Source organism: Saccopteryx bilineata, chromosome 7 (genome assembly GCF_036850765.1).
Source record: "Saccopteryx bilineata isolate mSacBil1 chromosome 7, mSacBil1_pri_phased_curated, whole genome shotgun sequence".
Taxonomy (NCBI): Eukaryota; Metazoa; Chordata; class Mammalia; order Chiroptera; family Emballonuridae; genus Saccopteryx; species Saccopteryx bilineata.
In genome coordinates, this window is record NC_089496.1 from 6,315,103 (window position 1) to 6,342,770 (window position 27,668).

General features: G+C 35.7%; 1 protein-coding gene across 1 annotated transcript in view; it reads left to right on the forward strand.

Moving 5' to 3' along the window:
• PCLO (piccolo presynaptic cytomatrix protein) overlaps positions 1 to 27,668 on the forward strand; it is a 479,118-nt gene that overhangs the window by 261,790 nt on the left and 189,660 nt on the right. Inside the window, exon 6 of the mRNA XM_066239334.1 lies at positions 260 to 2,274. Coding sequence (XP_066095431.1) covers positions 260 to 2,274 — 2,015 coding nt within the window. The remainder of the gene's footprint in view (positions 1 to 259; positions 2,275 to 27,668) is intronic.

A 27,668-nucleotide genomic window follows, 5' to 3' on the forward strand; every position in this document is an offset into this window, starting at 1 on the left:
TTTTTCTTTGGATATTTTGACAACATATTTTGGAATACATGTGCGCTTTTATATCTTCATTTTTTTAAATTTGTTCTGCCCAAAGTCACCTGCATGTGCCTGCATGTTCAACGTTGCTTTTATTCAGCATCTAATTAGGTTAACCAGTGAATTTGCATGCAGCCCCATTCATTATGTTCGTCGAGATTCAGAGCTCTTTCAAACCCAAAAAGCATCATTCGTTCTGGGAACTGGACTATAACTCTACCCTGTATTTCAGGTGAGGTAATGGATTATTCAAGCAAGACTACAGGTCCATATCCAGAAACACGACAAGTCATTTCAGGAGCTGGGATTAGTACCCCGCAGTATTCCACAGCAAGAATGACTCCACCTCCGGGACCCCAGTATGGTGTGGGGACTGCCTTGAGGTCAACTAATGGTGTTGTCTACTCTTCAGTGGCAACTCCTATTCCCTCCACATTTGCTATCACCACACAGCCTGGCTCCATTTTCAGCACCACTGTGAGGGATCTGTCTGGTGTGCACACAACTGACACAGCGACTTCATTGTCTGCCCTGCACCAGAGTCAGCCAATGCCTAGATCATATTTCCTAACAACAAGTGCATCTGAAACAGACATTGTAGTAACTGGTATTGATATCAATGCCAGTCTGCAAACTATTACTATGGAAACTCTTACTGCTGAGACAATAGACACAGTCCCCACTTTAACCACAGCATCTGAAGTGTTTTCTGAAGTGGTGGGAGATGAAAGTGCTATTTTAATCGTCCCTGAAGAAGATAAACAACAGCAGCAGCTAGACTTGGAGCGTGAGCTCTTAGAACTGGAGAAAATTAAGCAACAGCGTTTTGCTGAGGAACTGGAGTGGGAACGTCAGGAAATTCAGAGGTTCCGAGAGCAAGAAAAGTTTATGGTTCAAAAAAAGCTGGAGGAACTGCAGTCGATGAAGCAGCACCTTCTCTATCAGCAAGAAGAAGAGCGTCAAGCCCAGTTCATGATGAGGCAGGAGACATTAGCTCAGCAGCAGTTACAGCTGGAGCAGATCCAACAGCTGCAACAGCAGCTTCACCAGCAGCTTGAGGAGCAAAAGATTCGCCAGATCTACCAGTATAACTACGATCCTTCTGGGACTGCCTCTCCACAAACCACTACAGAGCAGGCAGTGTTGGAAGGTCAGTATGCTGCCCCAGAAGGCAGTCAGTTTTGGGCAGCCGAAGATGCCACCACCACAGCCTCAGCCGTGGTAGCGATTGAAATACCACAAAGCCAAGGATGGTACACAGTCCAGTCTGATGGTGTCACACAGTACATTGCCCCACCTGGCATCCTGAGTACAGTTTCAGAAATACCTTTAACAGACGTGGTGGTGAAAGATGAAAAACAACCCAAAAAGAGAAGTTCTGGAGCTAAAGTCCGGGGTCCGTATGATGAGATTGGGGACAATATGGCAGATGACCCCCGCTGTTTTAAAAAGATAGTAGACAGTGGGGTACAAACTGATGATGAGGATGCGGCAGATCGGAGTTATGTGAGCAGGAGAAGGAAAATGAAAAAGAGTGTTGACACGAGTGTCCAAACTGATGATGAAGATCAGGATGAGTGGGATATGCCTACTAGATCAAGGAGGAAAGCTCGTGGAGCCAAATATGGTGATAGCACTGCAGAGGCTGAGAAGACCAAACTGCTTTCCAAAGTCTCCAGTATAGCAGTTCAAACAGTGGCAGAGATATCTGTGCAAACCGAACCAGTCGGAACCATACGAACGCCTTCGATACGAGCACGCGTGGATGCCAAGGTAGAAATAATTAAACACATTTCAGCACCTGAAAAGACTTACAAAGGGGGCAGTTTAGGATGTCAAACAGAAGCAGATTCAGACACACAAAGTCCTCAGTATCTGAGTGCCACATCTCCACCCAAAGACAAGAAACGCCCAACACCTTTAGAGATCGGTTACTCATCTCACCTTCGGGCAGATTCCACACTACAGCTGGCTCCTTCCCCACCCAAATCTCCAAAAGTCCTTTATTCACCCATCTCACCACTTTCACCAGGCAAAGCCTTAGAATCAGCCTTTGTACCTTATGAAAAACCCCTCCCTGATGATATAAGTCCACAGAAAGTACTGCACCCAGATATGGCTAAAGTTCCCCCAGCGAGTCCTAAGACAGCCAAGATGATGCAGCGGTCCATGTCTGACCCCAAGCCTCTGAGTCCAACAGCAGACGAAAGTTCCAGGGCTTCTTTTCAGTATACCGAGGGCTACACGGTAAGAGTGCCTCTTTTCAGTTAGAAGACAATGGATGAGTTGATGTTAACCATGCGTGTGTAGACTTTAGGAAGCAGTCAAGTTTCTGGTACTTATGAACTTGATACCAAGTTTCAGTGAGTATTATTTCATTAATAATTTGGGGAAGAAATACAAATGTATACATTCCCACAAAAAGAGAACATATTATTCTGTGAGGCTAGATATAAAAGAAGTTTAATGTTTTATGACTTCATGAGGTTGAAAGCTTTGTTCTAATCTTGCATTCTACCAAATGTTTATTGTACTTGATTTCAGTGAATATAATTATTACTCATTCTATGATGTCATGAACATTGGATAGAAACTGATAAGGCAGAGGATGGCCATGAATTTAAACCCATGGATACTGGAATTTTTAGTGAAAAGGTCTTTGGAGATGATCTAATAAGTCTCTTTTTCCTCCACCACAATTTTTTTTTCCACCACAATATTTTCATTAAAGGGCTTAGGACATTTATTACTCAAAAGGGAACATTTCTAGGTCATGCAGATTTAAGTGTAATATAGTCTCCAAAATTCATTCATGCTTGTTTTGTTTCTGCAACTATCATAATCTAACCTCAGGTATGACTTTGTCCTGGTACTTATAAAAGAAAACTAGAATTTGTATATTTCTTTGAATAATAGAGATTAATAAGTATTCATTATTTTGAAATATATTACTGTGCTTCAAAGGGAAAAGAACATATATAGATATGTGGGACACATTTGTGAAGATCTCTATAGCTGAAAAAAAGAAATAATCAACTATAAAAGCAGATATATCCTACTTAAAATCTAATATATAATTCTTTAGAAGGTTATTGATAAATATGATAGTTCAATTTAAAAGTTTCCCTTAATAGACTGGTATCTGGACTCTAGGTTTTTAAACCCTGAAGCTTCTAAATAGGTTTTTCTGAGATGTTGATATTATTTCCACTTACTCATATGCAAGGTAGAGCAAAAACAGGTTTACAGTTGTGAATACATGGAACAGTTTATTCTTGTATTATTATTTATTGGCTTATTTGCCATATGAACAACTGTAAATTTACTTTTGCCCCACCCTATATGGTAAACATTGCCTGTCAACTGAATATACCATTTTATATGACTGTAAGTCTATTAATAGGCTTATAGACATATCAATAGCCATGTTAGTAAATTACAAATTTACATTTAAGTTTCCTAGTGACATTTTTTTATTGTATACTTTCTCAGAGTATATATTAAATGTAAAACTTTTTCTGTGGGGGATAGAGGTCATCACTGTTAAGTCAGAGAACCACTGGTACATGAAGATTTCATTCAGTTTACAGAGAATTATTCATGTGTAGCTTTGTGAGAAGTGATTATAACTCAATTATAATATGTACGTATTTATTTTTACAGCTGTGGACTGTAAATTCATCTAAAGAATTACTTGGAAAACTTTAAAAATGTATTTTTTAATAGTATTTGAAAGTAATGTTCAAGGCCCCTGTCATTAGAGAGAAATTCAGTTAATGTCGTGATCATTTACTTCATATAGGGCCCTGTATTCTTTTCTTTTCTTTTTTTTTTTTTTTTAAGTGAGAGAAGGGGAGATAGAGAGACAGAATCCTGCATATGCCTCAACTGAGATCCACCCGGTAACTCCTATGTGGAGCTGATGCTTAAATCAACTGAGCTGTTTTTAGCTCCTGAGGTTGAAGTACTAGAACCAACTGAGCTACCCTGAGCTCCTGGGGCCAGTGCTTGAACCAATTAAACCATGAGCCACTGGCTGCGAGAGGGGAAGAGAGAGAGAAAGAGGAGAGGGGGGGAAGAGAAGCAGATGGTCGCTTCTCCTGTGTGCTTTGGGAATTAAACCTGGGATGTCCGCACACCGGGCCAATGCTTTATCCACTGAGCCAACTGGCCAGAACCAATGTATTCTTAATTCAAATGAATTCAGTTAAAGAAGAGACATGAGTTGTCAATATTATTTTCTGATAGTATTCACTTTGAACTTGGAAATATGAAATGAAAGATACAATGGGTTGTATTATTTATTCTACCAATAATATTGATTAATTATAAAAGAAGTTGACTAGAATTACTAAATAATACCCTGGACTTGAAAAATCTTAGATGTATTTAGCCTTAGAATACAACTCAATAACGCATTTTTCTAATTGTTCAAACCTAGTGCATGCTTTATATATAATAATTGTATACAAATTCAAAGATGTTGTTTTACTACACACACACAAGGTAGACCATTTTATATACAGGCAACATTTTTATAACTTTAGATACTTTAATTCTCAAATGTGAATTTTACAATTTGTTTTTGTTTTGTTTTTTTAATTTCTAGTCATGCTTTGAGTCTGTTTTAAACTAAACTAAGTTCTTAATTATAAGCCTGGAGTACCAAGTTTTAATTATGCTGAAAATTATAATCTTCTAAGTGATATTCACAGTTATATGACTTTAATTGAAGAACTCTATCTCAGTAGTTTACATATTGTTAGTTTTCTGAAACCAATAACTGAAAAAAAATTACACCATTCAGTTGGAATTGAGACAACATCGTAACATTTATAATAAAGCATGAAAGCTGAGTTTTATACTATATGAGATTCTGTGGTATGATCTCCTCTTCCTGGAAGTATCCGGAAATGTTTCAAAGACAAGTTCTGAAGCATGAAGGTGAGGTTTCTGTTGTACCATGAAGAGAGAAGTAATGGTCATTCTAAATAGAAGGAACAGAATGTGTGAATGTTCAGATTGGTGAGCAAATTTAAAGCAAAGAGAAGGAGAAAAAAGTTTACTGTAAATTAAACTGGAAGTTTAGAAAGGAATAGGTCACAGGGGATCTAATTTGCAGACTTAAGAGTTCAGATTTTGCCTGACCTGTGGTGGCACAGTGGATCAGGTGTCGACCTGGGAACACTGAGGTCGCCGGTTCAGAGCCCTGTACTTGTCTGGTCAAGGCACATATGGGAGTTGATGCTTCCTGCTCCTCCCTCCCTCCCTCTCTCCTCTCTAAAATGAATAAAAAAACAAAACAAAACAAAAACAGTTGAAAAAAAAAGTTCAGATTTTACTTCCCTTGGCTATAGGGAGCCTAGATCAAAGCCACCATTATTTTTTAATTTGCAGTAAGCACCAGCCCTTGGACTCTCCACTCTTGTCTTCCTTACAGAAAGTTCTTTCCACTACATCGAGGGTGATTTTCTAAAATGTCTATCATGCATCCCACAGTTTAAACTCTCCAAAGGATTTTCATTAAATTCAGAATACATTTCAGTTTTCTTAGCAAGGACTCATATGTCCTGGTCTCTGCCTGTCTTACAACCTTATTGGTCACTCACCAGAGTTACTGCCCCCCTCTGCCACCTTCTCTCTGCCCCAGCCACTGAATTTGCCTTTCTTTCCTTCTCTGGATGTGCCAACCTCATTTTATCCCAGGACGCATGTCTGGGTCTCTCTCCCCAGATCTTTGCCTGGCCAATTCCTTGTGCAGTTTTTGCTTAATTTTCACTTCCACAGAGAGGCCCTCCTTACCTTATGCTTTAAATAAGTCAGCCTATAACCACAAATCCTCGTATTTGTAACCTCTATGTCCATATGTATTACTTATTAACTATCACCTTTCTTCTTCCTTAGAACATCACTTCTACAGCAGCAGGAATTTTGCTTTGTTTGCTGCTAAAGTTAAAACAGGGGCCGGGAACCTTTTTCGCTGAGAGAGCCGTGAACGCCACATATTTAAAAATGTAATTCCGTGAGAGCCATACAATGACCTGTGTACATTACGCATTATCCAATAAAAATTTGGTGTTGTCTGGAGGACAGCTGTGATTGGCTCCAGCCACCCACAACCATGAACATGAGCAGTAGGAAATGAATGGATTGTAATTCATGAGAATGTTTTATATTTTTAACATTATTATTTTTATTATTAAAGATTTGTCTGCAAGCCAGATGCAGCCATCAAAAGAGCCACATCTGGCTCGCGAGCCATAGGTTCCCAACCCCTGAGTTAAAAGTACCTACAACAAAGTAGGCCCTCAACGATTATTGAATAAATATATTAAAGGAACCAATATAGGCATAGAAGCAATGGTATAAAATAATGCATTAAAAGACTCTCACTGTTTACCTTTTAATTACCACAATCTAGACCCATCCTAGCCAGTCTTGTTGATAATCTAAACTTATATCTACTTTCCTTAAAGTGTCAATTCCACTTTATTTTTATGTATGCATCTGAAATAGTGAATGAAATTTGAAGTACATTTAGCTATTAAACATTTCAGCCACTTTACTAATGAGGAGCACAGCTAGGTTATTGACTCCCTCATGGTTTCTTAATATAAACCAAAAACTTGGCTGAATTAGAATATTAGACTTTGTACTTCACAGTTCTCCTTTGTGTTTTCTGACACATACTAAACTATTTAAATATTTTTCTTACTAATTCAATACCATGCTTTGTTTCTGTCATTTCATTTTATAATTTCCTCTGCTCTTTCTAAAATTATAGCTTAAATCTCTCTTAATTAGGTTTATTCATTTTTTAATCAATTCTTGTTTGCATTCACTCATTACTGCATTCTTTCGTCGCTCCTTTCCCGACACGCTGGTAAGCTCTAAACAGATGGGATGAACCAAAGGAGCAGCAGTCATGTCTAATCTCCTACCATTGGGATCATTTTCTTCTTCTTGCCCACGTATTGTATTAGTTTGCTAAGGCTCTCATAACAAAGTGCCACAGGCCTGGTGACTGACACAGAAGTTTGTTGTCACAGTTCTAGAGACTAGATGTTTAAAATCAAGATGTCACCGGGTTGATGCATTCTGAAGGCTGTTCCAGAGTTCTCCCATAGCTTCTGCCAGCCTCGAGCTCCCCTTGTCTTCTAGGTCACGGCTCCCTGTGTCTGTTCTCATTGTCTCCGCTTTCTGTGTATCTGTCTTTGTGTCTCTGTTAAATTTCCCCTCCTTATGTGGACAACAGTCCTATTGATTAGGTCCCACATTAATTATCTTGATCTACCTTGATTATCTTTGTACATACCCTGGGCCTGAATAGTTTTCCATTCTAAGGTACTAGGGATTAGAACTACACACATCTTTATTTTGGGGGGGCAGGGGTGGAGGCACAGTTCAGCCATAACACATATACAAGCACTATATTGCATTTTTTGTTTATTCACAAGCAAATGTTAACTTTTTAAGTGCGTTTTTGGTCCTCTTTCCCTACACATTTTTATTTTTCTTTCTTTTTTTTTTTAATAATTTTATTTTTTTAATGGGGTGACATCAATAAATCAGGATACATATATTCAAAGATAACAAGTCCAGGTTATCTTGTTGTTCAATTATGTTGCATACCCATCACCCAAAGTCAGATTGTCCTCTGTCACCTTCTATCTTGTAACCACCACACTCTTATCAATGTCTCTTAGTTTCACTTTTATGTCCCACCTACGTATGGAATAATGCAGTTCCTGGTTTTTTCTGATTTACTTATTTCGCTTCGTATCATGTTATCAAGATCCCACCATTTTGCTGTAAATGTTCCGATGTCATCATTTCTTATGGCTGAGTAGTATTCCATAGTGTATATGTGCCACATCTTCTTTATCCAGTCATCTATTGACGGGCTTTTTGGTTGTTTCCATGTCCTGGCCACTGTGAACAATGCTGCAATAAACATGGGGCTGCATGTGTCTTTACGTATCAATGTTTCTGAGTTTTTGGGGTATATACCCATTAGAGGGATTGCTGGGTCATAAGGTAGTTCCATTTTCAGTTTTTTGAGGAACCACCATACTTTCTTCCACAATGGTTGTACTACTTTACATTCCCACGAACAGTGGATGAGGGTTCCTTTTTCTCCACAGCCTCTCCAACATTTGCTATTACCTGTCTTGCTAATAATGGCTAATCGAACAGGTATGAGGTGGTATCTCATTGCCGTTTTAATTTGCATTTCTCTAATAGCTAAAGAAGATGAGCATCTTTTCATATATCCGTTGGCCATTTGGATTTCTTCCTGGGAGAATTGTTTGTTCATATCCTCTTCCCATTTTTTTATTGGATTGGTTGTTTCTTAATAACTATCTCACAAGCTCTTTTAGAGATCTTTAATTATAATTTTTTTTTATTTTTTTATTTTTAATATTATATTTTGACATTTTATAGAAATTCTTTTTTTTATTTTTTGACATTTTACAGAAATTATTTATTTATTTTTAATTATTATTTTTTATGGGCAAAAATCTCTCTTCCTGGCATTTCAAAGTATTTGTCTTAATTTTGCAGTTTTAAACATCAGAGATTTAAATTGTGTTCCATTCCCATTCTGTAAGAATTCATTTGTGGCATAAGATCCTGTAATGTGGTTTTATCATCATACCCTTTATTCTTATCTTTGACTTAGAAATTCTAAGGCAGGAGCATGTATTGCCTAGTTAGCGTTTTGCTGGCATTTGAGTCTATGCTACCCCTAAGATAGCGTATACATTCAATTGATTAAAATTAGCACTAATTACATAAAATTATGAAATAATCGTTAAGTGGGCATCACTGGAGCAGGAAATGAGCCGTGATAATTTTACTAGTTGTGTAACATTCCTCAATGTCTGTGAAAGGTGAGCTCTCTCTCTTTTGCAGACCCTTCACTGTGGTATCAGAGCTACAGCGCCAAAGCTAAATTCTCATTTTAAAAAATTTTATTGATTGATTGATTGATTTTAGAGAGAGAAGAAGGAAGAGAGAAAGACAGAGAACAACATTTATTTGTGTTTCACTCATTCATACATTCACTAGTTGATTCTTATTTGTGCCCTGACTGGAGATTGAACCCACGACCTTTGTGTTTCTGGACAATTCTCTAACCAACTGAACTGTCAAGCTAGGGCCAAATTCCATTTTTTTGACATTTTGTGTAACCAAACAGGTTTCTTTAGAAGTTGTATGAGTTTATTTGAGCCAAACTGACAATTATTGCCAAGAAACAAAACCTAAGGGATTGAGAAAGTGCCCCAGAAAAAGGCAGTTTTACCACTTATTTTATACATCAGAATCAAAGGAGAAGATGTTAGGGGTTACATAAAATACATCAGTGTTAGATTAGAGAGGCAGGAAAGAGCAAAGCAAGAAAAAGCTGGAATTGGATAAAAAGTAAAAGAAATAGACACATACTTCTTTTACACAGGCAGGTATAGGATAATTAACAGTTGACAATTAACAGGATAATAACAAAGAGGATGTGGTGGTTCTGTCCTGTGAGGGCTGGCAAAGAGGTATGTTACTCTTATATTTTAAAGATCTGTTGTCAGGTATGTTATTGTAGATGCAAAAGAACAGTAGACTGGCTCAATTAAGGTACCATGTTTCCCTGAAGATAAGACAGTGTCTTATATTAATTTTTGCTCCTAAAGACACACTAGGTCTTATTTTCAGGGGATGTCTTATTTTTCCATGAACAAGAATTCACATTTATTGTTGAACAAAAAATCAACATTTATTAATATACTCTAGTCATGTCATCACAAACATCAGCATAACCAGCGTAACCAGCCAAACTCTGAATTCCATCAAGAATTTCTTGTGACTCTATTTCCATGTGCAACAATCTGCCTGTCTTCCCCGAAAATAAGACAGTATTTTATATTAATTTTTGCTCCTAAAGATGCGCTAGATCTTATTTTCAGGGGAGGCCTTATATTTCTAAGCTTGAAAAAAAATGCACTAGGTCTTATTTTCGGGGGGTGTCTTCTTTTTGGGGAAACAAGGTAAGCATTGACCTTTGTTAGGGAAAAATGCCACCTTTGGACATGACTACCTGCCATGAGCTGCTTTTAGTTAGAAAGGTTTAATTTCAGACCATCCCATGTGGTTACTTCAGGTCTCTGAGTTTAAGGGCGCCATGTAGTCCCCCCGAGCAGGTCAGGTTTAGTATGTGGCCCCTTTTTCATCCACACTTCCCCCTTTTGGTTATTGATCAACCCAAAAGATACATTGGTGACCAACCTTTTGGTTGGCTAGTGTGGTCCTACTCTGCTATGAAGGCTCATTCCTAGGAAGTCTTAGGTTCAGTGTTTGTCATGCTGCCCAGTGGACCATTGAGGTTGGGCCAAGACCATAACCTTGGATGGGATTTAAGTCAAGGCTGAATTTTTCTCAAAAGGGAAAGGGAGGAGGCAGGCAAGTCCCATGGGCCTTCATTAAGAAAAGCACTCTGAATTATTTCTAATCTCTAAACTATTATGATCCAAGTTTTGCTGTCTTACTTCTCTGTGTTTTGCATCTAGTATTGAAACTGGAAATATTATCATTTGTGCTACTTGTCACCAATCAGCCAAATAAGTAGAGACAGGGGTTGAATCTTTATGAGTGCTTTATGTGGATGGCCTGCAATCTGAGGAGACGGGAGTTATGTACCCTAAAAAGCCATCTGTATCCTATCCAAGCCAACCTTTTTATAGGGGGAAGAAAAAAGGTACGTAAGGGCTTTGAAAAATCAAGGGCAAGTTAATTAGATCAAGTTCAAAGGTAATTGGATCATAGTCAGGAGGTGTTCTGTCCTTGGAGCACGAAGGCTTTGCTTGCAGTCCCCTGGGGCACAAAGGTAGATTGCTTGCAGATCTCAGGTTATGTAGGCCCATGCAGGTGTCCCAGGTCCTGAAACAAATCTTTTACTTGCATTAACCATCAAGTCTATTGATTATAACTAAAGCCACTATTACTCAAGCTAAAATTTTAATTCTTGATTTCTCCCTGTCAGTATGATATTTACTTATAGTTTGAGGGCACACTATGTACTGGTTCAGTGTTAATCATGACCATGAGATGAATTCCTGTTTACTGTGGCCCACCTCCTTTCTATAGGAAGCACTCAAGTGCTGTTATATATTAATACAATTCTCACTTATTGTGCAACTGGAAGCGGTAACTTTAAGTTTTAATTGGGACCAAAGCTGTAAGTTGTAATTGTCTAGAAATTCCAGAGGGCAGTAAGATTTTCATAAGTAGATTTCTTGCGCTACAGCAGTAGTTAGAGAGGGCCATGTTTTTACAGCCACTTCAGCTTCCACCTGAATTAGTACAGTTAGTGCTCCTGTTGGGTTCTGAGTGAACACATTCCCATAATTGGACTCTAGTATTTATATATAAAAACTTCTGTCTCAGTATTCCTTTTTTACTAACTTTCTACAACTTGCCTTGTTCTTCTTAATTCATCTCCTTTTAATCATACAGACATAATCAGCCTATTAGGACAAATACCTTTCTTTAACTTCTCTTAAAACACACACATCCCTTTCTTTCCTTTTGCAATAGCATGTCTTCTAAACTTCAAAAGAGAAACCATAAAAAGAATATTATTGGTAATACAAAAGTTATCTTATACAACTTTACCAAACAGTTTGTCTTATAGCCAGCTTTCTTTTAGAAATACAAATTTTTAACTTTGAGTAAAGATGGAAAAATGACCACTGTTAAAAAAATCCTTTGGTTTGCTCCCCAGGAAAATTAGTAAGTTATACATATAAAACAAAGTCAGAATTTATTGCTTCCCATGGAATTAAGCTTGCTACTTAGATATGACTTGATAAAAATGTATTTTCATCATGGTTTAGCAAAGGCACTGGAAGAAGTATGGTTTCAAATGAATGGTAGTGTGTAAATAGTGATTTTCTGAATTTTGTCACTGGAACTTTTTTGTGTGTGTGACAGAGAGAGGGACAGACGGAACAGATAGACAGGAAGGGAGAGAAATGAGAAACATCAGTTCTTCATTGTGACACCTTAGTTGTTCATTGATTGCTTTCTCATATGTGCCTTGACTAGAGGGCTACAGCAGAGCGAGAGACCCCTTGCTCAAGCCAGCGATCTTGGGCTCAAGCCAGCGACTATGAGATCATGTCCATCTATGAGCCCGTACTAAAGCTGGAGACCTTGGAGTTTTGAACCTGCGTCCTCTGCATCCCAGTCCAATGCTCTATCCACTGTGCCTCTGCCTGGTCAGGCTGGAACTCTTTCTTAATTGAAATGTTTTATGGAAGCCAAAGAGATAAAAGTGGGTGGAAACTGGTGTAGAGTGATCAATACTGCAATCACTGACTGGAGGGACAGGTATAACCTTCCATCACTAAGTCTGGCAGGTGTATCCAGTGTGGTTCATTCACTTTCCGCAGTTTGACATTGGGCAATGTTTGTATTTCCTCTACAGAAATTTGCTGACTACCATTAAAGAGCTTGGCATAAATAATTCACAAATCTAGTGAATGCTATTTCTCTAAAAAGTTCAGATTCCTATTCTCTATAACCATTTTAATTTACTTTTTGGGGTCATAAAGCCTTCCTTAACTGACAAGTAAAAGAATCACCCACCTTTTTAACACTCTGTACATAGGCTCTTTTTGATTTATCTCTGTATCATATATCAGCATTAAAAAGATAATATTTGTTCCTTTACAATTTTATTTATTGTCTTTTATCCCCTAGCAGAATTTATGGGTGAGGATTTTATGATGCTCTCTGCTTTATACCCAGTGCCTAGAAGATGCCTGAGTTATAGTAGGTTCTCTGTAACAATAAGTTAATTTGACAAATTAATGAGTAAATGGGCCTCATTATCCATCAAACTGCTCTCATTTTGGGGAAAGTCACTAATTTCTCACTCCCACCTAAAACAAAAAATAAAAACAAAGCAAACAAAATCTTATTCATTCTCACGCTGCCCTTTTTGTAGTGTTCTGTGTTACAGTTTTTCCTTCTTTGTCTCCTCTGTTTTTCTTCCATTTCCTGAATAAATGACTCCACACTTTCTCAAATTTATTTTAGTTCAATATTTTTGTGTTTATCTGTGGATTATCTTTAATCACATCTACAAAACTTTCATAAACCAGACTCCAAATGTGTTCCTTATGCCCTTTTTCTTTCTTCTTCACAGTGGGACTGATGAGACTGACTGCATCATTAACCTCAGTTGATCAATGGCTTCAGGGAGGAAGGTTAATGATATAACATGTTCTTTGAAAAAATAATCTGGCATATTTTTTACAAAATCTAGAGAAAATGATGTTAGCCATTGGTAGAAATAGCAGTATGAATTCAAAGAATTTGTTTGGAGTTGGAAAGGATCTAATGTATTCCAAGATTTCTCTATCTTCCCCCCACCCCGCAGTTGAGAGGAGGGGAGATAGAGATATAGACTCCCACATGTACCCAACCAGAATCTACCTGGCAACACCATCAAAGGCCAATACTATGCCCATTGGGGGCCATGCTCACAAGAGAGCTATTTTTAATGCCTGAGGTGGAGGCCCCATGGAGCCATCCTCAGTGACCAGGGCTGATGTGCTTGAACCAGTCAAGCCATGGCTGAGGGAGGAGAAAGAGATGGGGAGTGATGGAAGAGCAGATGTTTTCTTTTCCTGTGTGTCCAGACTGGGAATCAAACCTGACACATCCACAAGCTGGCTGACACTCCACCACTGAGTCCTCCGGCCAGGGCCCAAGGTTTCTCTATCTTAAAAAAATGTATTTTAAAATTATTTCTCTATCAAAAAAGGCATGCATTTCATAAATAGCACATATTTTGTCAATGATGGTACCACTTTTTGTACCAAAATACATTTAAAATGTTATCTGTATAAGGTCTTAAAAATAAATAGGCTATTATGCGCTAAAGCTGATTTGTCCTACCCCTAGACTTATTTTGCAAGTAAAGCTTTTTTTAGTAATAGGCAAACTCCTTGTTAAAATTATTTTATTCTAGAATTTTAGCTATGATCTTATTGCTAAGCAGATGGTATTCTTGAGGTGATTTTTACAAAAATATGTATTGCTTCACTGATTGCTGTTTGATAGCTATTTTTAAGATTTTTGGAACCATTTAATGTCTATTAGATTAATTTTCATAACCTAAATTGAGATGTTATATTTCTGTTAATTTTATTTCTGTCAGAAATAGTGACTATGATGGCCAAGTGTGATTTGAAGAATAAAACTTACTTGGTGTTTTTCATTACTCTCCATGAAAAGTAACATAAGAAATCATCAGTCTATTAAAACTGACTTTGATGAAAACACCTGTTTTTATAATTGTGGTATTTATGTATATTAGAAAGACTTTTTATATAATAAATATTGATATTTGCTTTGTAAAGCCTCTTTCTTTCTATAGCTCTTACCTTCTTCACTATTAATACAGTTTTCTCATGATATATTTTCTTTATGATTAAAACCTTGCATTTTAAAATTAAACTTTTTTGTTTTTCTTGTATTTTTTAATCAAATTTATTGGGGTAGCATTAGCTGTTTTAAAATTAAAATAGGAAATACTATTTTAAAGTGATTTTCAAATAGAAGGCAGTCAAATAATTTATTGTAGTTAATAGGTTATGATAAAATCAAAACAAATGTGTATATATATATTATATATAAATGTCAGTGAATGAAAACTAGAAAATTTTGAAGTTGATTTTAGAAATTTAATGTTCAGAAGTTAGCATTGCTATTTCATCATAATTAATATCTAAGGATTTATTTTAAAATACAGCTTTTAAGACTGAAGGGGGGAATCAGGTTATTTGTGTTATCTTTTCCTGAGGACATTACATATCAAAATATTTAAATGAGCATAATTATAAGAAACAGATTTATGTTTCTAATGTTTAGTGAAAACCTAATGTGAAAATGTAATACTAAATATTTGGGTATGCCAGTTTCACTAACACAGGGGAGTTCTAACTAAAGCATTAATTATTACTGGCACAGTTAAAAATATACACCATTATTTAACATTAATTAGCTTCTTAAGTATTTTATTATGGTATTAGTTTCTTAACAATTCACTATACTTCCTAATTTGAACAGTTGTACAGTTTGTAGCTGACTCTACAATAAAGCTTCATACATAGTCTCCCAAATTTATCCCCTCCCAACATACATACATGTACTTTTGCATACTTGTTTATACCTCTAAAAATTTCTAATTATTTAGGATTCTCTAACTTGCTGCTTTAGCTTTTCCTGAAAAATTTTACAATCAAATAAATGATTATGAAATAAAAATTTATGCAAGTTCAAAGTCTATTTTGAAGCGGCATTGCAGTGTATACCTGTAGTAGCTTAACATTTTCCTATTATCCTATTAAACATCAAAATATACATTTATAATAGGCATATATGTGTATATATAATTAATATGTATACATAATGTACTTAATGCTTTTATAGCCTTGTATAATTAATAAAATATTTTTGCATGCAGCTGCTTGGTTGAATTCCAAATCACTTTTTTTTAGGCTTTATGTTTATTTTATTGCTTATTTTAAAGATAAGGAATCTAAAGTCTAGACAGTATTCTTTTCACACCCATACCCAAGTAACATTATGATCCAATGAGGCCCCACAATTTAATAATGGTTTCTTTTTAGTACTGTTCTATGTCTTGAATTATGTGCAGAGTTTGAATTAGTAGAGCAACAGAACAGATGTGGTGATTTAAACGGAGTCTTAAATGACTAAATAAACTAAGGTAGTGTTGCCTAGAGCTATAAACAAAGGGAATTTTTATCTAATTTATTTTAACCTCAAGAACGAGTTAAAACAGTTGAAAAACTTAATGGTTAAAAACAACATAAGAAGTCATTAAACTAAATTATAGAACTGCTCAGTATTTTATGTTTGAAAAAATTATATGAGATGGTAAATAGGAACATAGTTTTGTGAAGAACAATATTTAACTTCCTGAAGGAAAAAAATTTCAGTAAAAGTAGATGAGTCGAAACTAAAGTGGCTATACTTGTCACTCCCACTGCTGTTTCTCCCTCCTCAAGTGAATGATTAAATGAAATGTATGAAAAAAAATGTGTCTACAACAATTGTTTAGGCTTTATGATAAACTATTTTATTTACATGAATAAGTTATTCTTATTAGGGTGGACCAAATTTTAATGTCTTATTTATTAGATACTATTTTTTAGCATGATAGGGACAAGACAAGTCCTCGTTTTGTTTTTATTTCCTGATAAAATTTAGCCCTAAATACAGATCTCATCTCCAGGCATAGAGGCGACGTGCATAGCGTAATAATTTACTAATGTGAGCCTCTAGATGAAATCACTGCTGAAAGTACTAATTAATGCTAAATGTTTGATAGTTTTATAATACTTCATAAAAGACTTGACATCACATCAATTTTCCTTTTGACATGAATAAATTTCTTCATGTGCATGAATATTAAAATATATTCATGATATATTTGTCATGGATATTAAAATAATAGGATAATAAATAATAGAAAGTTTCTAACAACAGTTATGTTATCATATTATTAAAAAAATCTTTTTGATGGTGTTTCAACCAGTTCTTCTCTTTATGGCAGGAGCTGATGCCTATATTCACTCAAATGCACAAGTCATTAAGTTCAGGTTTCATTAATTATCCAGTAGGAAAATCCTCTTCACTCATCCAAATATGCCTCTATTCTCATTTAATTGAATGTGTATAATTGAAAGTTGAAAAAATGTTAGCTTCTTTAATAACATTTAGTACAATTATTGTCATATTTACAGTAAACCACGAACTTTATCTTTCCTGCTACTTAGTTTAATTGTCATTTTTTATTCATTGTTAATGGTACTGTCTTCTAAAGAACCAAATGGTTTGGTAGTTTACATGAACTAAGGGCATGGTCAAGTACTTGATAAGAAAATTTAATTTTGGGGGATCTGTTTTTCATGATTTGGATTTATGAAAAAGAAATATTACATTTACTGCAAACATATATGCTAAAAGCAACTTTAAACTATTTTAATGACATGCTCCAAGTCTGTCTTCTATTCCAGAGGATAATCAATGAGAAACAGAAAACAATAGATTCCTGCAATTTTTGTGGTTAGGCATTTCAAAAGTCTGAATTTAAAATACCTTTATTATCTCAAGATAATTTAGTACAGACATTGTGCCACTAGTGAAATGGTCATTATATTTCCCACGGCTTTTGATAGGTAGTTATTAAATCATTCCTCAAATTGCTAATGACTGATGCTTTAGAAAACATACCACATAGTAATCGATCACAATTCTAGTACTACATGTATAGAATTAGAGATTTATAATTTACAGCATTTAAAATGAAATTTAATTTGTTCTGATCAGAAATTGCCAATGTGAAAACATTGTATAGAATCCTTGGAGTCACTGTAGTTTCTCTTATGGATCAATAATTTGTTCTCAAAATGGAATAAGTAACAAGCAGCATGCCGGAGTAGAAGAAATGACTGCTGAAAAGGGAAAGGGGAAGATGCGTTATACTTTTGATTTACATTTATGTTTTAATGTCAGTTTTGATGTTCACTCTTGGAAATTTTTATTACCTTAATAATTCTACTTCAGAATCCCTGCATGAACCATTTAGCACAGGGGTAGTTAACCTTTTTATACCTACAGCCCACTTTTGTATCTCTGTTAGTAGTAACATTTTCTAACCGTCCACTGGTTCCACAGTAAAGGTGATTTATAAAGTAGGGAAGTAACTTTACTTTATAAAATTTATAAAGCAGAGTTACAGCAAGTTAAAGCATATAATAATAATTACTTAACAAGTACTTTATGTCAGATTTTCGCTAAGTTTGGCAGAATAAATCCTTATAAAACAACTTACTATAGTTAAATCTATCTTTTTAAATTTTACTTTGGTTACTCCGCTACCACCCACCATGAAAGTTGGAACGCCCACTCGTGGGTGGTAGGGACCAGGTTGACTACCACTGGTCTAGTATCCAGAATATATAAAGAACTCTCAACAACTCAACAACAAAAAGACAAACAGCATAATTGAAAACTGGGCAAAGACTTCAATAGTAATTTTTCCCAATAGGAAATGTAAATGGTCTAAAAGCACATAAAAAAGATTCTCAATATCATTAGTCATTAGCAAAATGCAAATTCAAACCACAATGAGATACCAATTCATGCCCACTAAGATGGAAATAACAATAATAAATGGAAAACAATAAGTACATGGAAGAATATGGATAAATTGGAACCCTTGCATATTGCTAGTAAGAATGTAAAATGGTTCACCTGCTGTGGAAAATTTTTGACAGTTCCTTAAGAAGCTAATTAGAAAATTACCAAAGACCCAGCCATTTTATTTGTAGATATAAACCCAAAAGAGCTGAAAACAGGTGCTCAAACAAACACGTGTGCATTAATGATCTTTGTAAAACTATTTTCAATAGCCTATTTTGCTTTAAAGTATTAAAGAAATAGGACATTTCCATATTTCAGTGTTGTAAAGTAAGGCATTTACTAATAACAAGGCTATAAAAAATAAAGTGAGGGTAATGATAATGGTCTCAGAAGAGATGTACGTTTCCAAATACTACATTTTCATTCGAAAGATACATTGCTATGTAAGAATAGAAATGTATTTTTTAACTAGTTTGTTTTTTCATTCAACATTACGTGTCTTTGATTATTTTTCTAGGAGTAAAGAAAATGTTTAAAGGTACTAATAATCTCCTTTTTTCTTCCTTTTAATCACCCTTTTTCTATCTTCAAAAATTTACTGGGGTAGCAAAAAATATTTTTCCTATCTACTCCTAGCTAGGCAGAAAGAAGGCTTGATGACCCATAAACTTAAAGAGAAATAAAGTTATAATAAAAGCACTGACAACCAAAAGACTATGAACACATAATAGTATAAGAATTAAAATATCAGTTCAGCTTGCTGGAAAATGAACACAGACACTGCCTATTTTCTCAATTAACTTTTACCTGATTCTACTGGACTAGAATACTGAATGCTAGAACTATCAAATGCTGGTTCCTTCTTCAAGGTCAGTAAATCATTTACATTGAGATAATGTAAATGACTACCATGAGATAATGACTACATTCCTTTATCAGAAAATATGCTAAATCAGTGGTAGTAACCTGGTCCCTACGGCCCATGAGTGGGCGTTCCAGCTTTCTTGGTGGGCGGTAGTGGAGCAACCAAAGTATAAATAAAAAGATAGATTTAACTATAGTAAGTTGTTTTATAAGGATTTATTCTGACAAACTTAACAAAAATATGACATAAAGTACTTGTTAAGTAATTATTATTATATGCTTTAACTTGCTGTAACTCTGCTTTATAAATTTTATAAAGTAAAGTTACTTCCCTACTTTATAAATCACCATTACTGTGGAACTGGTGGGCGGTTAGAAAATGTTACTACTAACAGAGATACAAAAGTGGGCGGTAGGTATAAAAAGGTTGACTACCCCTGTACTAGACCATTATCAGATATATGATTTGCAAATATTTCTTCCCTTTCTATAGATTGTCTTTTCACCTGCCATGCAATGGTCTTTGATGTACAAACTTGTAAAATTTTTATGGTTTATTTTTTCTCATTACTCATGCTTTTGTTTTCATATCTTTTGCCAAATCCAAAGTCACAAAATTTATTCCTGTGTTTTCTTTTGAGAATTTTATGGCTGTAGCTCTTTTATTTTTATTTTTTTATTATTATTTTTTTTCTGAAGCTGGAAATGGGGAGAGACAGTCAGACTCCCGCATGCGCCCCACTGGGATCCACCCAGCACTGGGCGACACTATGCCCCTCCGGGGCGTCGCTCTGTGCGACCAGAGCCACTCTAGCACCTGGGGCAGAGGCCGAGGAGCCATCCCCAGTGCCCGGGCCATCTTTGCTCCAATGGAGCCTCGGCTGCGGGAGGGAAAGAGAGAGACAGAGAGGAAGGAGAGGGGGAGGGGTGGAGAAGCAGATGGGTGCTTCTCCTATGTGCCCTGGCCGGGAATTGAACCCGGTTCCCCCGCATGCCAGGCCGACGCTCTACCGCTGAGCCAACCGGCCAGGGCTGTAGCTCCTTTATTGAGGTAACTGATCTATTTTGAGTTCATATTTGTCTAGGAGTGATGTAGGTGTCCAACTTCATTACTTTGCATCTGGATATATAGCATTATTTGTGGAAAAGACTTTTTTTTTCTATTAAATGGTTTTGATCCTTGATGAAAACTTTTTAACCATAAATATAAGGGTTTATTGCTGCACTCTCAAGTTTATTCTGTTGACCTATAAATGTCCTTATGATGCCGTTATCAGACTGTTTTGATTACTATACCCTGAAGTTCAGAAATAAGGAAGTATGGGTCTTCAGGCTTTGATTTTTTTCCCAATATTGTTTTGGCTATTTGGGGCTCTGAAACTACATATGAATTTAATGATCAGCTTTTCTATTTTTGCAAAAGAAGACCATTGAAATGTTTATAGGAACTGCATTGAATGTGTAGGTAACTCTGTGTGATATTGCCATCTTAACCTTATATTAAGTCTTCCAGTTCATGAACACTGGATATATTTTCATTTATTTACTCTTTTTTTTTTTTTTTGGTTATTTTTATTTTCTTTTTAAGAAAAGTTTTATAGTAGTCAGTATTAAATTCTCTCACCTCCTTGGTGAAATTATTCCTCAATATTTTACATTTTGAACACTGATATAGGCCTGACCTGTGGTGGTGCAGTGGGTAAAGCGTCGACCTGGAACTCTGAGGTCGCCGGTTCAAAACCCTGCACTTGTCTGGTTATGGCACATATGGGAGTTGATGCTTCCTGCTCCTCCCCCTTCTCTCTCTCTCTCTCTTTCTCTCCTCTCTAAAAAATGAATAAAAATAAAGATAAAAAAAATGTCTAAAAAAAAAGAACACTGATATAAATGAAAATGTTTTTCTTGATTTTCTTTTCAGATTGGCCATTATGGGTATATGGAAATACAATGGACAACTTTTTCTGTTAATCTTGGACCCTGCAACTTTACTGAATTTGTTCATTAGCTTTGTACATTCATAGTATTTTCTATATGTAGGATCATGTCATTTGTGAATGGATTGTTTTATTTCTTCCTTTCCAATTTGGATGTCTTTTATTTATTTTCTTGCCTAGCTTCTCTGACTAGAATTTTAAATACAGTGCAAAATAGCAGTAGTAAGAGTAGACTTTCTATCAAAATTAACTGAGTGACATTGATCAATAAGAGTACATAGGTTTCATGTAAACATTTCTATAGCATTTGAAATGTTGATTATGTTGTGTAATTTGACCCAAAGTCAAATCATTTTCTGTCACGTTATATTTGTCCCTCCTCGCACCCTTCCCCCCATGCCCTCCCAACCCCGTTCCCCTCTCCTACACACCTGTCCCCGGGTTACCACTTCACTTTATTCTATATCCATGAGTCTCAGTTTTATATCCCTCCTATGTGTGAAATCATGTAGTTCTTAGCTTTATCTGATTTACTTATTTCATTCAGTATAATGTTTTCTTCTTTTTTTTTTTTTTTAATATTCTACTTTCATTTTACTGAAGTTAGAAGCAGGAGGGGGTCAGACAGACTCCTGCATGCACCCAACCAGGATCCACCCGGAATGCCCAGCAGGGGCGATGTTCTGCCCATCTGGGACATTGCTCTGTTGTGGCCACAGCCATTCTAGCACCTGTGGTGGCTGCTATGGAGCCATCCTCAGCACCTGGGCCAACTTTGCTCCAGTGGAGCCTTGGCTGCAGGAGGGGAAGAGAGAGATAGAGAGAAAGGAGAGGGGGCAGAGTGGAGAAGCTGATAGGCACTTCTCCTATGTGACCTGACTGGGAATCGAACTGGGGACTTCCACACGCTGGTTCAACGCTCTATTGCTGAGCCAACTGGCCAGGGCAGTATAATGTTTTCAAGATCCATCCATGTTGCCATAGATGTCGTATGTCATCATTTCTTATGGCTGAGTAGTATTCCATTGTACATATGTACCACATCTTCTTTATCCAATCTTCTATCAAGGGGGTACAAGTTTCATTCTTTTGCATGTGGTTTTCAATTTTCCCAGCACCATTTATTGAAGAATTTTTCTTTTCTCTATTGTGTGTTTTTGGCTCCTTTGTTGAAGATTATTTGTCCATATATACGTGGTTTTATTACTGGGCTCTCGATTCTGTTCCATTGATCTATATGTCTGTTTTTCTCCAAATAATATGCTATTTTGATTGCTGTAGCTTTTTAGTATAATTTGAAGTCAGATCCATGCCATTGCAAAAGGTAAGATGTCCTTCTTTTTCACGGCCGCATAGTATTCCATTGTGTATATGTACCACAACTTTTTAATCCACTTGTCCACTGACGGACACTCAGGCTGTTTCCAGATCTTGGCTATTGTAAACAATGCTGCAATAAACTTAGGAGTGCATTTCTTCTTTAGAATCAGTGATGTGGTGTTCTTGGGATATATTCCTAAATGTGGGATAGCTGGGTCAAAAGGCAGTTCCATTTTTAATTTTTTGAGGAATCACGATACTATTTTCCATAGTGGCTGCACAAGTCTGCATTTCCACCAGCAGTGTAGGTGGGTTCCCTTTTATCCACACCCTCACCAGTATTTATTGTGTGTTGATTTGTTCACGAGTGCTATTCTAACAGTTGTGAAGTGGTATCTCATTGTGTTTTTAATTTGCATTTCTCTGATGATTATTGACGTTGAATATTTTTTATATGCCTGTTGCCCATCTGTATGTCCTCTCTGGAGAAATATCTCTACAGTTTCTTTGCCCATTTTTTAATTGGATTGTTTACCTTCTCGGTGTTGAGTTTTAGAAGTTCTTTATAAATTTTGGTTAATAACCTCTTATCAGACGTATTGGTGAATATGTTCTCCCATTGTGTGGGTTGTCTCTTTATTTTGTTAATGGTGTCTTTTGCTGTTCAAAAGCTTCTTATTTTGGTATAGTCCCCCTCCCTCTTTTTTTGTTTTTTATTTCACTTGCTGGTGGAGATAAATTGGCAAAAATACTGCTATGAGAGATATCCAAGGGTTTACTGCCTATATTTTCTTCCAAGATTTTTATGGTTTTGTGAGTTATATTTAAGTCTTTTATCCATTTTGAGTTTATTTTTGTGAATGGTGTAAGTTAGTGGTCTAGTTTCATTTCTTTTTCTTTTTTGCATGTAGCTATCCAATTTTCCCACCACCATTTATTAAAGAGACTGTCTTTACTCCATCGTATGTTCTTAACTCCTTTGTCAAATATCAATTGACCATAAAGGCATGGGTTTATTTGTAGATTCTCTGTCTGTTTCATTGATCTGTATGCTTGTTCTAGTGTCAGTACCAAGCTGGTTTGATTACAATGACCTTATATATCAATGACCTTGTATAACAATATCAGGAAGCATGATTCCTCCACTTTGTTCTTTACTTTCAAGATTGCTGAGGCAAGTCACATTCTCTTTTGGTTCCATATAAATTTTTAGAATATTTGTTCTTTATCTTTGAAGTATGCCATTGGTATTTTAATAGGAATTGCACTGAATTTTTAGATTACTTTGAGTAGTATAGACATTTTAATGATGTTTATTCTTCCTATTAATGAATAAGGTATATGCTTTTACTTTTTTATATCTTCCTTGATTTATTTTTTCAATATCTTATAATTTTTCAAGTACAAGTCTTTTAACTCCTTGGTTAAATTACTCCTAGGTACTTTATTTTTTTTGTTGTTGTTGCAAGAGTGAAGGGGATTGTTTTCTTAATTTCACTTTCTGATAGTTTATTATTGTTATATAAAAATGCCACTGATCTCTGAATATCTGTTTCATATCCTGCCAACTTGCCAAATTCATTTATCAGGCAGGTCTAGCAGTTTTTTGACTGAGACTTTAGGGTTTTCTATGTACAGTATCATGTCATCAAAAAATAATGATAGTTTTACTTCTTTTCCAATTTGGATGCGTTTTATTTCTTCTTCTTGTCTAATTGCTGTGGCTATGACTTCCAGAACTATGTTGAATAAGAGTGGGGAAAGGGAGCACTCCTGCCTTTTTCCTGATTTTAAGGGGATTGTTTTTACATTTTTGCCCATTTAGTATGCTGTTGGCTGTGGGATTGTCATAGATGGCCTTTATTATGTTGACGTATGTTCCCTGTATTCGCACTTTGCTGAAAGTTTTTTTTATCATAAATGGGTGCTGGATTTTATCAAATGCTTTTTCTGCATCTATTAATATAATCATGTGATTTTTATTTTTCCTTTTATTTATGTTATGAATCACATTTATTGATTTGCATATATTGTACCAACCTTGCCTCCCCTCCCCTGTACCGGAATAAGTCCCACTTGATCATGATGTGTGATCATTTTGATGTATTGCTGGATCCAGTTTGCTGATATTTTATTGATGATAGTTGTTTCTATTTCTTCCCTGCTTATAGGTCTCTTTAGGTTTCCACTTCTTTGTGACTCAGCCTAGGAAGATTGTATAGTTCTAGGAATTTATCCATTTCCGCTAGGTTGTTGAATTTGGTGGCATACAATCTTTCATAATATTCTACTATGATCCTTTGTATATCCATGATGTCTGTAGTAATTTCTCTTCTTTCATGTTAGGTTTTGTTTATATGAGTCCTTTCTCTTTTCTCCTTAGTGAGTCTAGCCAATGATTTGTCGATTTTATTGATTTTTTCGAAGAACCAGCTATTTGTTGTATTAATTTTTTCTATAGTTTTTGTTGCTGTTGTTCTTTATTTCATTTAGTTCTGCTCTAATTTTTACTATTTCCTTTTTCCGCTGACTTTGGGTTTCTTTTTTTTTCTTTTTCTAGTTTTCCCTAAGAAATGATGTTAGGTTGTTTACCTGGGATCTCTCTTGTTTCTTGATATAAGCCTGTAATGATATAAACTTCCCTCTTATTACTACTTTCAGTGCATCCCAGAAATTTTGATATGTCGTGTTGTCATTTTCATTTGTCTGTATATATCTTTTGGCCTCTGCTTTTATTTGTTCTTTGCCTCAGTCAGTTTTTAGAATTATTGATATGTTGTTTAATATACACATTTTTTTGTGGGTTTCTTTACTCCCATTTTATAGTTGAATTCTAATTTCAAAGCCTTATGGTCACAAAATATGCTTGGTATAATTTCAATCTTCCTAAATTTGTTGATGTTAGTTTTGTGGCACAACATATGGTCTATCCTTGAGAATATATTCTCAAGAATATATCCTTGAGAAGAATATAAAATCTGATGTTTGGGGAAGAAATGTCCTGTAAATGTTTATTATGTCCATTTGGTCCAGTGTATCGTTTAAGGTCGATACTTTTTTTATTAATTTTCTCTTTGGATCTATCTATAGTTGTCAATGGTATGTTGAAATCTTAAAGTATGATTGTGTTTTTGTCTGCTTAGATTTTTATATTAGTTATTAGATGTCTTATATATTTTGGTACTCTCTAATTTGGTGCATATGTATTAAAAAGGGCTATGTCTTTTTTAATACAGTGTCCCCTTTATCATTATGAAATGTCCATCTTTGTCTCTGGTTATCTTTGTTATCTTAAAGTCAGCATTGTCAGATATGAGTATGACTACCTTTGCTTTCCTTTGGATATTATTATCTTGGAGAATCATTTTTTCTAGCCTTTCACTCTGAGTCTACTTTTGTCCTTGCAGCTTAGATATGTCTCTTGAAGGAAGCATATGGTTGGGTTTTGCTTTTTGATCCACTCTGCTACTTTGTGAGTCTTTATTAGTGAGTTCAATCCATTTACATTTAGGATAATTATTGACATTTGAGGATTTCCATTTTATGTTTTGTTTTCTGGTAGCTCTGTGTTTTTTGGTTCTTCTGTCTTTTTTTTCTGTCATTTTTGTTTGGTGGTATTCCATACTTCTTTCCCTTGTTTCTTCTTTTTTAAACTGTGTGTTTCAGTAATAGCTTTTTTGTGGGTGGTTACCATTAGGTTATTTAGAGGAAAATGTACATATGTATAAGAGTCCTTTGTTTTAAGAGTGCTCCTGCTCTCCATCCTCCTTTGCTACTGTAAATCTTTATCCTCTCCCCTTTTAAGTTATTGTCACAGATTATTCTTGTTTTTATTGTGACCCTGTTGGAGCTATACCTTGTAGTTTTGATTAGTTTGGTTCTTTGTGTCTGGTCAAATAATCCCCTTGAGTATTTCCTGCACTGGGACTTTTCTGGTGATAAACTCCCTCACTTCTATATGTTTGTAAAAGTTTTTATTTGTCCTTCATATTGAAGGATAACTTTAATGGATATAGTATTCTTGGCTGGTAATTCCTCTCTTTCAATACTTTGAATGTTTGTGTCCACTCTCTTCTGGCCTTACAGAGTTTTTGCTGAGAAGTCTGATGATAACCTAATGGGCTTTCCTTTATATGTTATGTTCTTCTTTTTCCTAGCTGCCTTGAGTATTCTTTCTTTGTCATCGATTTTTGACAATTTTATTACGATGTGCCTTGAAGTACGTCTGTTTGGGCTGAGGTAATTTAACATTCTGTTTGCTTCTTGGATTCAAGGCTCTATCTCTTTCCATAGGCTCACTTTGATCTCAAGTTAATATTCTCCTAATAAAATAAATAAGGAAGTGTACACTCCCATTTTTAAAAATATTTCATGAATACTGGTGCTCATTCTTCTTCAAGTGTTTGGCAGAATTCACCAGGAAAGCAATTTGATCCTAAACTTTTTTTGGTTATTGATGGGATTTTCTTTGCTTAATAATTCAATTTCTTTTCTTTTTATAAATATCTTCAAAGTTTTTAAATTTCATTAGTGATTTGCTATTTCTAGGAATTTGTCCATTTCAATTTTATCTAGGTTATTTAGTTTGTTGGCATGAAATTGTTTGTAGAAATCTCTTATGATCCTTTTTGCTTAAGTAAGCTTGCTATTAAATCCCTACTCTCATTAATAATTTTATTTATTTGTATTGTCTTATTTTTTTCTCAGCCTAACTAAAATTTTATCAGTTGTCTTGATCTTTGTAAATAACCAACTTTTTTTTTTTTTTGTATTTTTCTGAAGCTGGAAATGGGGAGAGACAGTCAGACAGACTCCCGCATGCGCCCGACCGGGAACCACCCGGCATGCCCACCAGGGGGCGACGCTCTGCCCACCAGGGGGTGATGCTCTGCCCCTCTGGGGCGTCGCTCTGTTGCAACCAGAGCCACTCTAGCACCTGGGTCAGAGGCCAAGGAGCCATCCCCAGCGCACGGGCCATCTTTGCTCCAATGGAGCCTGGCTGTGGGAGGGGAAGAGAGAGACAGAGAGGAAGGAGAGGGGGAGGGGTAGAGAAGCAGATGGGCACTTCTCTTGTGTGTCCTGGCCGGGAATCGAACCCGGGACCTCTGCATGCCAGGGCGACGCTCTACCACTGAGCCAACCGGCCAGGGCAATAACCAACTTTTGATATTATTGATTCTATTTTATTTTTTTGGATTCTTTATTTTTTTTTTTTTTTATTGTTTTGTTCTGTTACTTTGCTCCTTTTTTTTAAATTCCATATATGTCAAGTTAGGATATTGGATTGAG